Raw genomic sequence first — 13,202 nt, 5'->3', positions numbered from 1 at the left:
AGTTGTCATGAATGCAAACAAATTGTTGCTTACTGGAAAGTACTCTTTCAAACACACGGTCACGTTGTACAGCGTCATTATGGCTATTAGCTGGGCAATGTTTTGGCCTTTATTCAGATTATATAATCGCTCACTGTCGTTTTTTTTAAAACAAAATATTCTGTGGACGTCTATTTCAGCACCGTTAAGCGCTGCTCAGAGACAAGTATGGAGAAACAAAAATTTTCAATTATATTCCATGATATTCTTAAGATATGTGCTGACTGAATATAAGCAAGTGATGTCTGCTAAATAATCAAGTTAGATTTCTACAGAAATAAATCATTCTAAATATCAAACTGGCTTTATTTACAAATTAGTGAGAATGTCTCACCCCGTGTTCAAGAATTGTCTTTTCTCGCGCACTCTTGGTTAAATGAAAACGAAAGCGATTATTATTAATGGTTTAGAATGATATAATAGCCCTTTAGGATCTGTGAGTATATCTGAGAATATCTCATGGAAAATGCCCCTTTAGATATTCATTTAGAATCCTCTAATCTTCCAAATGTAATTATTGGCAGAGTCATTTAGATATACTGTACTCCTGCCGTAGGGGAAATGGTTGTTGGTTACAGTACAATTAGGGTGTGTAAATGTTTTGCCCCTTAGATATTAATTTAGAATCATTTCTAGAAACCTGTTTTCCCTTCATCATTATGGGGTATTGTGTGTAGATTGCTGAGGACATTTTTTCATTTAATCCGTTTTAGAATAAGGTTGTAATGTAGCAAAATGTGTAAAAAGTAAATGGGTCTGAATACTTTCCCAAGGCACTCTGTGTATATCCTGTATACAGTACCAGTCAAAAGTTAGGACACACTTACTCATTCTAGGGTTTTTCTCGATTTTTACTTTTTTTCTACATTGTAGAATAACAGTGAAGATATCAAAACTTTGTAATAACACATATGGAATCATGTAGTAACCAAAACAGTGTTCAGCAAATCAAAATGTATTTTAAATTTGATATTCTTCCACCCTTTGCCTTGACAGTTTTGCACACCCTTTTCTCTGCTGGAGTTCCTTTAAGAACTTGATGGTATAGCAATAGCTTAATCAACTTGACGTTGAATCTTCCCTCTTCATTTTACCCACAAACAAAATCACTAATAGTTTAGGATATTCCGATGTAGTTCAGTTGGTAGACCATGGCACTTGCAACGCCATGGTTGTGGGTTCGATTCCCAAGGGGGGGGAAAAAGTACAAAAATGTATTCGCTCACTAAGTGAGTGAAATGACTCAAATGTGAATCATATTGTTTTTTTAATATTGCCAGTATAATTTAGCAGCTTTGACATGCATCATCCAAACAGCCACTGAAGGGCAAATGAGATCTAATGCCGACGTCTTGGCGACATCTTGCCAATGTGCAAACGCTCTCCATACTACATCAGACCGATGTATCATGTATACATGGGCCAGACGTTGGCGAAATGTATGTGTGCGGTCTGGGGTGATAACTTACATTCATGCATTTGTGTATGTTATGTTAAGACAGCTACAGTAAACTAGCCTACCTGGGGCATCAGGTAGCCTAGTGGTTAGAGCGTTGGACTAGTAACCGAAAGGTTACAAGATCGAATCCCTGAGCTGACAAGGTAAAAATCTGTCGTTCTGCCCCTGAACAAGGCAGTTAAGCCACTGTTCCTAGTCCGTCATTGTTAATAAGAATTTGTTCTTAACTGACTTGCCTAGTAAAATAAAAACAGGTCTCTTAAAATAAAAACAGCTCCATGTCATTTCAATAAAAATCTTGAACCCACCTGGCCCTGAATTTACCCAAATATCTGTGTTTTACACTCTAGCAGTAGGCCTACATTAAGAGAAATATCATTAAAAGACAAAAACTTATTGAGCATTTCATCCTCAAAGCTCCAAGAAGGTCTGCTGTGCGGTATGAGGTAGAATAGTTGGGATAGCCGCCAGTCTAATAAATCAGTTTAATATACACAATCACAAAGAAATCCATTCATATTTTGTTTCGGAAGGTCATAAAAATGTACATGATACTAAGACAATTTGTTTCAAAAAGAACAGAATGGCATGTTTTAAGATGTATTTCTCTGTGCCATAGTAGCTGAAGCTATGGTTGCTTCATGTCAACAAAATGAATTAACTTGTTATGCTTTTTCAGATAGGGTATAGCAATCAAAACGTCTGGCCTGCATGGACCTCTGTAGGATTATCTAGGAACGTAAGCAAGCTTCATAAAGACTCCCTCAAAGATGCCCTCTGGTGGTTTCAATGAGCATTAACGGTATTAACGGCAACAATGGCTGACGGTAAAATACTATGACGTCATGCACTGTAACATGCTCTACCATACCGCAAGCTGTGCTGCAGTGTGACACAACTTTTTAAAGGAAGAACCACTGTATAGTTTGTTTTATTAAAACACATAGGGTGTGTTTATGTATGAAAAAATACATGTTTAAAAATGTTGACCAATCGATTGGTCGAAAGAACAGATGACTTTCGGTCGACCACGATTTTTGTTAGTCGGGGTCCTCCCTAATGTAAATAAAGGGCAATCGCACAGGTTCTATGATTGCAAGATAGTGCCATATTTCACTCACACTTATGTAGAAGCTAATCTTTCCATGTGTTTCTTTCTCCAACTATTTTCTCTTTCATCCCCTGTGTACCTACAGCCCACGGATGAGTTGTCGGACCTGCCACTGCGTGTGGCAGAGATCACCAAAGAACAGAGACAGCGGAGGGAAAGGGAGGAGCACAGGACAACTGGCTCCCATCCTGTGACCAACGGCACATGTGAGAATCAACGCATGTCTGTTTGTGTGTGTGAACTGTAGTGTCATGTACTGTATTTACAGTTTTATTCAATTGTATTCTAGCCTGGGTACCAGTCTGTTTGTGGTAGCATTTCACTCCCTGAGACATTTCACTCATGACTCCTTGTCATGGCAGAGTGTTTGGCATATGACACGGCGTAAAAGGCGGCAGGTAGCCTAGTGGTTAGAGCGTTGGACTAGTAACCGAAAGGTTACAAGATCGAAGCCTTGAGCTGACAAGGTAAAAATCTGTCGTTCTGCCCCTGAACAAGGCAGTTAACCCAGTGTTCCTAGGCTATCATTGTAAATAGGAATTTGTTCTTAACTGACTTGCATAGTTAAATAAAGGTTTCGGAGGGGGGAAAAAGGAGTGGAATGTTAGCACAAATGGTTCTGGATTAGGTTCTACATCTGTGGAAATATACACTGAATAAAAATATAAATGCAACATGCAAAGTGTTGGTCCCAAGTTCCATGAGCTGAAATAAAATCCCAGAAATTTTCCTTACGCAAAAAAAGCTTATTTCTCCAATTTTGTGCACAAATGTATTTACTTCCCTGTTCGTGAGCATTTCTCCTTTGCCAAGATAATCAATCCACCTGACAGGTCTGGCATATCAAGAAGCTGATTAAACAGCATGATTGTTACACAGGTGCAGCATGTGCTGGGGACAATAAAGGGCCACACTAAAATGTGTAGATTTAGATGCCACAGATGTCCAGTGTTGAGGGAGTGTTAAATTGGCATGCTGACTGCAGGAATGTCCACCAGAGCTATTGCAAGATCATTTCTCCACCATAAGCCACCACCAACGTCGTTTTAAAGAATTTGGCAGTACGTCCCACCGGCCTCACAACCACAGACCACGTGTAACCACACCAGCCCAGGACCTCCACATCCGGCTTCTTAACCTGCGAGATCGTCTGAGACCAGACACTCGGACAGCTGATGAAACTGTGAGTTTGCGCAAAGGTACAGTGGGGCAAAAAAGTATTTAGTCAGCCACCAATTGTGCAAGTTCTCCCACTTAAAAAGATGAGAGGCCTGTAATTTTCATCATAGGTACACTTCAACTATGACAGACAAAATGAGGAAAACAAATCCAGAAAATCACATTGTAGGATTTTTAATGAATTTATTTGCAAATTATGGTGGAAAATAAGTATTTGGTCACCTACAAACAAGCAAGATTTCTGTCTCTCACAGACCTGTAACTTCTTCTTTAAGAGGCTCCTCTGTCCTCCACTCGTTACCTGTATTAATGGCACCTGTTTGAACTTGTTATCAGTATAAAAGACACCTGTCCACAACCTCAAACAGTCACACTCCAAACTCCACTATGGCCAAGACCAAAGAGCTGTCAAAGGACACCAGAAACAAAATTGTAGACCTGCACCAGGCTGGGAAGACTGAATCTGCAATAGGTAAGCAGCTTGGTTTGAAGAAATCAACTGTGGGAGCAATTATTAGGAAATGGAAGACATACAAGACCACTGATAATCTCCCTCGATCTGGGGCTCCACGCAAGATCTCACCCCGTGGGGTCAAAATGATCACAAGAACGGTGAGCAAAAATCCCAGAACCACACGGGGGGGCCTAGTGAATGACCTGCAGAGAGCTGGGACCAAAGTAATAAAGCCTACCATCAGTAACACACTACGCCGCCAGGGACTCAAATCCTGCAGTGCCAGACGTGTCCCCCTGCTTAAGCCAGTACATGTCCAGGCACGTCTGAAGTTTGCTAGAGAGCATTTGGATGATCCAGAAGAAGATTGGGAGAATGTCATATGGTCAGATGAAACCAAAATATAACTTTTTGGTAAAAACTCAACTCGTCGTGTTTGGAGGACAAAGAATGCTGAGTTGCATCCAAAGAACACCATACCTACTGTGAAGCATGGGGGTGGAAACATCATGCTTTGGGGCTGTTTTCCTGCAAAGGGACCAGGACGACTGATCCGTGTAAAGGACAGAATGAATGGGGCCATGTATCGTGAGATTTTGAGTGAAAACCTCCTTCCATCAGCAAGGGCATTGAAGGAGTGGCATCGTAAGAAGCATTTCAAGGTCCTGGAGTGGCCTAGCCAGTCTCCAGATCTCAACCCCATAGAAAATCTTTGGAGGGAGTTGAAAGTCCGTGTTGCCCAGCAACAGCCTCAAAACATCACTGCTCTAGAGGAGATCTGCATGGAGGAATGGGCCAAAATACCAGCAACAGTGTGTGAAAACCTTGTGAAGACTTACAGAAAACGTTTGACCTCTGTCATTGCCAACAAAGGGTATATAACAAAGTATTGAGAAACTTTTGTTATTGACCAAATACTTATTTTCCACCATCATTTGCAAATAAAGTCATTAAAAATCCTACAATGTGATTTTTTGGATTTTTTTCCCTCATTTTGTCTGTCATAGTTGAAGTGTACCTATGATGAAAATTACAGGCCTCTCTCATCTTTTTAAGTGGGAGAACTTGCACATTTGGTGGCTGACTAAATATTTTTTGCCCCACTGTATTTCTTCACCAACTGTCAGAAACCGTCTCAGGGGGAAGCTCATCTGCGGGCTCGTCATCCTCACCAGGGTCTTGACCTGACTGCAGTTCGGCGTTGTGACTGACTTCAGTGGGCAAATGCTCACCTACGATGGCCACTGACATGCTGGAGAAGTGTGCTCTTCATGGATGAATCCCGGCTTCAACTGTACAGGGCAGATGGCAGACAGCGTGGCATATGTGTATGGCGTCTTGTGGGCGAGCTGTTTGCTGATGTCAACGTTGTGAACAGAGTGCCCCATGGTGGTGGTGGGGTTATGGTATGGGTAGTCATAAGCTACGGACAACGTACACAATTGCATTTCATCGATGGCAATTTGAATGTACAGAGATACCATGATGAAATCCTAAGGCCGGTTCAAGTCATTCATACGCTGCCATCACCTCATGTTTCAGCATGATAATGCACGGCCACATGTTGCAAGGATCTGTACACAATTCCTGGAAACTGGAAATGTCCTAGTTCTTCCATGGAATGCATTCTCACCAGACATGTCACCCGTTGAGCATGTTTGGGATGCTCTGGATCGACGTGTACGACAGCATGTTCCAGTTCCTGCCAATATCCAGCATCTTCTCACAGCCATTGAAGAGGAGTTGGACAACATTCCACAGGACACAATCAACAGCCTGATCAACTCTATGCGAAGGAGATGTATTGCACTGCATAGGGCAAATGGTGGTCACACCAGATACTGACTTTTTTTTTTTTAAGGTATCTGTGACCAACAGATTCATATCTGCATTCCCAGTCGTGAAATCCACAGATCAAGGCCTAATTAATTTATTTCAATTGACTGATGAACTGTAACTCAAATCTTTATTGTTGCATTTATATTTTTGTTCAGTGTATATTCTACATCTTGCTTCTTTTTACTATGAACTTGTGTGTAATCTGTCTTGTCTATCTGTCTGTGTGTAGTAGAGGCAGAGCTGGAGCAGATCGACTTTATAGACAGTTGTACAGGAGAGGAGGAGGGTAGGAGAAGAGAAGTAGCAGAAACCATCAGCCTCAGTTCCCAGTTCATGGCTTACATTGAGCGCCGCGTCACCAGAGAGGTGTGTTAAATGTATTTGTGTGTGTGTGATATAAAATAGGTATGCCATTCAGCAGACACTTTTATCCAAAGGGAGTTAGTCATGCGTGCATATATTTTGTATGCGTGGCCCCGGTGGGAATCTCTCACACCCAAACAAGCACCATGCTCCGCCAACTGTGTGTGTGTTCATGAGTGCGCATGTGTGTACGACTGGCCAGTGTGCACAGGACTGTATGTAGAAGGCTGGGGGTGCGTTCATCACGACAGAACAGTATGCAACATTTAATTCAACAGAAACTACTGTTCTGAATGACCAGTTGAAGAACCTGATTATGGTGACCCAGTCAGCGATTGTGTATGGTGTGCTCCTTGAGTTTTGCAATTTGAAATGGTCACATCCATATTGATTAGGCCACACTCCCCAAACGGGAACAAACGTAACTCAAAGGCTGTTGAACAATGGTTTGCACCATTTTGGGGATTCGTGTCATTCAGTGCAAATCTTCAAGCAACATAGCAAACGTTGAACCGAACTGAACCAACCCCTGCTGTGTTTGTGGTGTAAGGGCGAGATAGTGGCTGGTGTGTTGATGACTGTCTCTTTGTAGGGCTCTCCAGTGAAGTCCAACTCCTCCAGAGACTCGAGGACAGACGACCCGAGGCGACACAATTCTCTGCAGAACAGGTAGGAAGACCTACACACACACCCTACCTATCTATCTAGTAACTTGACCTATAACCAATGTTCCCTCTAAGCTGCGCACACGAACAGTACTCCCAAGACTGCCGCGCAGAAATATCAGCCCACAGAGAGAAGCACGAGATTTGAACTTCAGATCAAAATTTGTGTCACATGCACCGAATACAACAGGTGTAGACCTTACAGTGAAATGCTTACTTACAAGCCCTTAACCAACAATGCCATTTTAAGAAAAATAAGTGTTATGTAATAAATAGATAAGTAAAAAATAAAAATAACATAATTAAAGAGCAGCAGTAAAATAACAGTAGCGAGGTTATACACAGGTACCGGTACAGAGTCAATGTGCGGTGGCACCGGTTAGTTGAGGTAATATGTATATATAGGTAGAGTTAAAGTGACTATGCATAGATAATAAACAGAATAGCAGCATTATAGAAGGGGGAGAACAATGCAAATAGTCTGGGTAGTCATTTGATTAGCTGTTCAGGGGTCTTATGGCTTGGGGGTAGAAGCTGTTAAGAAGCCTTTTGGTCCTAGACTTGGCGCTCCGGTACCACTTGCTGTGTGGTAGCAGAGAGAACAGTCTATGACTAGGGTGGCTGGAGTCTTTGACCATTTTAGGGCCTTCCTCTGACACCACCTGGTATAGAGTTCCTGGATGGCAGGAAGCTTGGCCCCAGTGATGTACTGGACTGTACGCACTACCCTCTGTAGTGCCTTGCGGTCAGAGCCCCAGCAGTTGTCAAACCATGCACTGATGCAACCTGTCAGGATGCTCTCGATGGTGCAGCTGTTGAACGTTTTGAGGATCTGAGGACCCATGATAAATCTCTTCAGTCTCCTGAGAGGGAATAGGCTTTGTCGTGCCCTCTTCACGACTGTCTTGGTGTGTTTGGAGCGTGATAGTTTGTTGGTGATGTGATCTCAACCTGCTCCACAAAAAAAAACATTTAGCCTAACGGCCAACATTAGGTACAGTAATGGAAATATACATTGGTCCAGAGCCAGGCGGAGTATGACGCGTTGAAGAGGGCGAGGAACGAGATGGAGTCACAATCCATCCCAGGCACACCTGTGAGCTCTGGAACTCCACCTCCGACAGACAGTCAACATACTTGGCGGGTTCATCAGGTCTTCGGTACACCCTGACATTTCCATTCCTCTTCTGACAACAGAAATTGACCAACTGCTCACCAGGCACAGCAAGGGCCGCCCGGGCCGTTATGCTGTTCTGCTATTCCATGGATGTGTAACCGAAGAGAGACACCACAAGTGGGCACAGAATACCAATTGGGATGGATCCCGAGGCAAATGTGGCTTACCAGTGAACCTCCGGGTGTTCATCATTAATACTGTCTCAGAAGTGTCTGTCCATGACTGATGCCACCCGAAAAAGCATTAAAGACAGAGTTAATGAGTACTTGAGGTCACCGAGAAAGACTGAACATGGCCTGATCTCCCTTATGTAAGGAATTAGGCACTTTCCCATGTTTACTACAGTATGTACTGTAGGCTATGTTTACTTGTCAGACTGCACAGTAGCCTAATAAACAAATGCAGGTGGCTTATATCTTCTAAATGCTTTATTATCCAAATGTAAAAGCATATACTGTACAGTACTGTATTTCTTCATCAGCATCTTTATGCTTTCGTTAATAAAATAATGATAAAAATACTCTTTCAAATGCAGATGTTGATTTAGTTATGGATGCATAAGGAATTACTGTGGGAATAAATATAACTGATTTACAGAAATATTGGAGCAAAGTTGTCTAATGAAGGCAAACAATTTAGAATCCTCCAATCCTCTTATGCTGGAGCCTACTCCCGACCGTCACATTGTACAGCGCCATATTTCCCCCATTCCATCCTAAAGGAAACCCTGAGGGTTTCATTTTTCGTTTTTCTCGGGAATAGAAACACCATAATTATAATTAATTACGCCAAATTTCTTAAAATCAATCCCATATACTATGTTATTATGAAAAAGGTTTTAAATTCTCTGGTAATGCCAACATGGTAGAATTTCAAATGCTTTTCAAAGATGCCCTCTGGTGGTCAAACCAGCACTAACAGAAAATATTTCTGACAATTGAATAACGTGCCACAGAATGCTGCAGCAGCCCGCAAGGTGTGCTGCAGTGTGACTTTTAAAGGAGGAACCTCTGTAGAAGTAATTTAGCTCGTCTGGTAGTCTTGTGTCACTGAGCAGCTCAGACTTTGTAGTCTGTAATAGTTTGCAAGCCCTGCCACATCCGACGAGCGTCGGAGCTGGTGTAGTACGATTTGATCTTAGTCCTGTATTGATGCTTTGCCTGTTTGATGGTTTGTCGGAGGGCATAGCGGGATTTCTTATAAGCCACTTGGTTAGAGTCCCACTCCTTGAAAGCAGCAACTCTACCCTTTAGCTCAGTGCGGATGCTGCCTGTAATCTATGGCTTCTGGTTGGGGTATGTACGTACAGTCACTGTGGGGACGACGTCATTAATGCACTTATTGATGAAGCCAGTGACTGATGTGGTGCACTTCTCAATGCCATCGGAAGATTATTTGTTGTTTGTTTGCCTCTGATTAATGCCCTCCTTGCCTGTTCTGAGTTTTGGTGGGCGGCCCTCTTGGCAGCTTTGTTGTGGTGCCATATTCTTTCTATTTTTTAATAATGTATTTAATGGTGCTCTGTTTTTTTACAACCCAACCCTGATCTGTACTTCTCTACAACTTTGTCCCTGACATGTTTGGAGAGCTCCTTGGTCTTCATGGTGCTGCTTGTTTGGTGGTGCTCCTTGCTTATTGGTGTTGCAGACTCTGGGGCCTTTCAGAACAGGTGTATACTGAGATCATGTGACAGATCACGTGATACTTAGATTGCTCACAGGTGGACGTTATTTAACTAGTTATTTGACTTCTGAAGGTAATTGGTTGCACCAGATCTTATTTAGAGGCTTCATAGCAAAGGGGGTGAATACATATGCACACACCACTTTTCCGTTTTTTATATATATATATATATATATTTTTTTTTTTTTTTTTTTTCACTTCACCAATTTGGACTATTTTGTGTATGTCCATTTACATGAAATCCAAATCAAATTCAATTTAAATTCCAGGTTGTAATGCTACAAAATAGGAAAAATGACAAGGGGGTGAATACTTTTGCAAGGTGCTGTACATGGCCAATGTTAAAACTGTAACTTAAAGTGGGTGCAGCTTCAGTGTTCACAGTAAATGTGCACTGGAAGTTGCACAGAATTTTCACAAGTTCAAGTTTGCGCTCAGCAGACCTGAAATTTGCTCAGTCAGTGCCGAAAATGTTTTGAAGGAATATTGCCTATAATAGTGCTGTATATGACGTATAACTCACTCACACAAACACGAGTCCAGCTCTTTGGCAGATTTTCAGTCTGTGTTGTCGTGTCTCTGTTCAGTTTTTCACAAATGTTTTTGACTCAAGAAATTACTGTGCCCAACAGACCATAAGATCACCAGTCTAAATAAAGGTATATATAATCTGTGTTGAGTTAGATCACACATCTAACCCCCCCCCCCCCCCCCTTCCCCCATCTGTCTCCCACCCACCCCCCTCCCTCAGGACTGCACATGATCCAGCCTCTTCTGCCTCTCATAATCAGGTAACCCAAGTGTGTCTAAATGCTGTGTACAGCTTCCAATACTGATTATTACTACGTCAATTACTACTTTCATGGTTTGAAACGTGATTTATTGAGTCTAAATGCCGATACCACCTCTTTTCAACTCCTCTCCTCTCTTCCTCATGCCGCCTCCTCACCGTCTTTCTGTTTCCCTCTGCTATCTTCCTTCCTTTCTCTCCTTTCTTTTTGTTTCCTCCCTCTTCCTCTCTCTCCCCCCTCCCGCTCTCCCTGTGTTCAGAGAGGGTCAGGGGCCAGGGTTGGTGTTGGTGCCGGTCCGTGCGGGGCGCCGGGTGGGGGCGTGGAGCGCGTGCGGAGGATGGCCCAGTTGGCCGCCCTGCGGTACGAGGAGGAGAGGCAGAAGTCGCGATCAGTGCAGCGGGACACCGTCATGACCTACGTCAAGGTTCCTCCGACTACTATTCATTTTTATTCTGTTGATTTATGTCTTGCTCTAGTATCACTGTGTGCGGTGAGTTAGTGGGGAGTTGATAATAGAAAGTGCTGACACATGCTGTGTATGTATCTATAGTAGTCTTCATGTTTTAAAATGTTAAAAGTAAAAGATAAATATGAATGACCTCAATTGAAAGTGACATTCTCTAGCGCTTCATTATCTGATCTCAAATCCAAGTAGCTCGAGTAGTGAGCTTAAAAAAAAACATTTAGACCTTTTGGAGAGTTCTGTGTCATTGAGACTCTTCTCGGTTTCTACAGCACAAAGCATCTCAAAGCCCTACAAAGCTGAGTCCCACAGAGAACGAGGTGAGTCCACACACTGTTTCCTTCTCTCCCTCCCGCTCTTTCCTCTTCGGCTTTGTTTTCCGTGTCTGAAGGTTTCTCCACGGTGAGTTCATGTGTGTTGGCATGAAAGGCTCAAGGTATAACTAGGATTGAATACAGTTTTACAGGGGTTCTCCGTAAACATGACCACGCATAGTCTTCAGCAGTCATGTCTGGTGTCCATTCCGCCCTGTGTCCATTCCTCCCATGCATTCTATCTCATCCCCTTTTCAATTGTCCTCCATTAACCCTCCACCTCACCCCACACACACGCATCATCCCTCTCTTTTGCTCCTATTGTGGTCACGTCCCTTCCTTCACCCTCCCTCCCCTCTCCAGTTATACCATCACTGATTCTTGAGGGTGAAGGCAAAGCATCTACGACCCCAGCAATGTGTTGTCTTTCTTGTCCCTACTCTAAAAAATCTGTGCTAAATGCTGGGCTTCAGACTGCCACCATTTAGTCACATTTTGCCACCCTTTAACTTCGCTGTGCCAGTTACATTTCTTTTATTGGTCGCACTGGTTCGAGCTGCACATTCTAGCTGGTCACCTCAATCAAAACGTCCTATTTTTGGGGTGGATAAAACCATGAATTTGTTAAATAGCAAAGTGCATTATCCTCATGATTCATAATACAAATGTCTGCCCTGCTGCTGTGCCTGCCGGTTTCATTTTGGCCGGTTGCTTTAATGAGCGAGCTTCACACTCGCTCTACCCCCTTGTGTGGGCCCCTTGTGATTGTATAACATTTCAAAGTGCAATTGCGTGGGGAAACTACTTTGGAAACCATCTAGTTGGCCATATTAATGAGAGGAGGGTCTCAGCTTTCTGTAGGTGTTATTTTTATTATTGAGCTCAAAGCACACTGTTTTACAATCCTGATATCTGATATGGCTTTGAAATACAGAGCACATGAAATTGCACATCGGCCATCACAAGTGCAATACGCCTCATTGCAGGTTTATGGGGGACATTTACTGTTATACACTGCTCAAAAAAATAAAGGGAACACTTAAACAACACAATGTAACTCCAAGTCGATCACACTTCTGTGAAATCAAACTGTCCACTTAGGAAGCAACACTGATTGACAATAAATTTCACATGCTGTTGTGCAAATGGAATAGACAAAAGGTGGAAATTATAGGCAATTAGCAAGACACCCCCAATAAATGAGTGGTTCTGCAGGTGGTGACCACAGACCACTTCTCAGTTCCTATGCTTCCTGGCTGGTCACTTTTGAATGCTTGGTGCTTTCACTCTAGTGGTAGCATGAGACGGAGTCTACAACCCGCACAAGTGGCTCAGGTAGTGCAGCTCATCCAGGATGGCACATCAATACGAGCTGTGGCAAGAAGGTTTTCTGTGTCTGTCAGCGTAGTGTCCAGAGCATGGAGGCGCTACCAGGAGACAGGCCAGTACATCAGGAGACGTGGAGGAGGCCGTAGGAGGGCAACAACCCAGCAGCAGGACCGCTACCTCCGCCTTTGTGCAAGGAGGAGCACTGCCAGAGCCCTGCAAAATGACCTCCAGCAGGCCACAAATGTGCATTGACAGAGGGTGTCAATGCATACTGAGTCTATGCATAAGGTACAGGCTGTAACATTAGCTAGCTACATTGCTTAGCAATGGTAGAGC

General features: G+C 43.0%; 1 protein-coding gene across 16 annotated transcripts in view; it reads left to right on the top strand.

Moving 5' to 3' along the window:
* Positions 1 to 13,202, top strand: part of LOC139549326 (DISP complex protein LRCH3-like) — a 74,537-nt gene that overhangs the window by 32,657 nt on the left and 28,678 nt on the right. For 14 of the 16 annotated variants that reach the window (XM_071359695.1, XM_071359703.1, XM_071359697.1 and 11 more), the window contains exons 8-13: positions 2,695 to 2,815; positions 6,311 to 6,447; positions 7,037 to 7,113; positions 10,721 to 10,760; positions 11,020 to 11,184; positions 11,496 to 11,543. In XM_071359695.1, the coding sequence (XP_071215796.1) occupies positions 2,695 to 2,815; positions 6,311 to 6,447; positions 7,037 to 7,113; positions 10,721 to 10,760; positions 11,020 to 11,184; positions 11,496 to 11,543 (588 nt within the window). Of the gene's footprint in view, positions 1 to 2,694; positions 2,816 to 6,310; positions 6,448 to 7,036; positions 7,114 to 10,720; positions 10,761 to 11,019; positions 11,185 to 11,495; positions 11,544 to 12,945; positions 13,155 to 13,202 lie in introns of all 16 variants that reach the window. The other 2 variants (XR_011669867.1, XR_011669866.1) reach the window with 1 other exon arrangement.

Source organism: Salvelinus alpinus, chromosome 22 (assembly GCF_045679555.1).
Source record: "Salvelinus alpinus chromosome 22, SLU_Salpinus.1, whole genome shotgun sequence".
In the NCBI taxonomy this organism is placed as follows: domain Eukaryota; kingdom Metazoa; phylum Chordata; class Actinopteri; order Salmoniformes; family Salmonidae; genus Salvelinus; species Salvelinus alpinus.
This window is presented reverse-complemented; position numbering and strand designations above follow the sequence as displayed.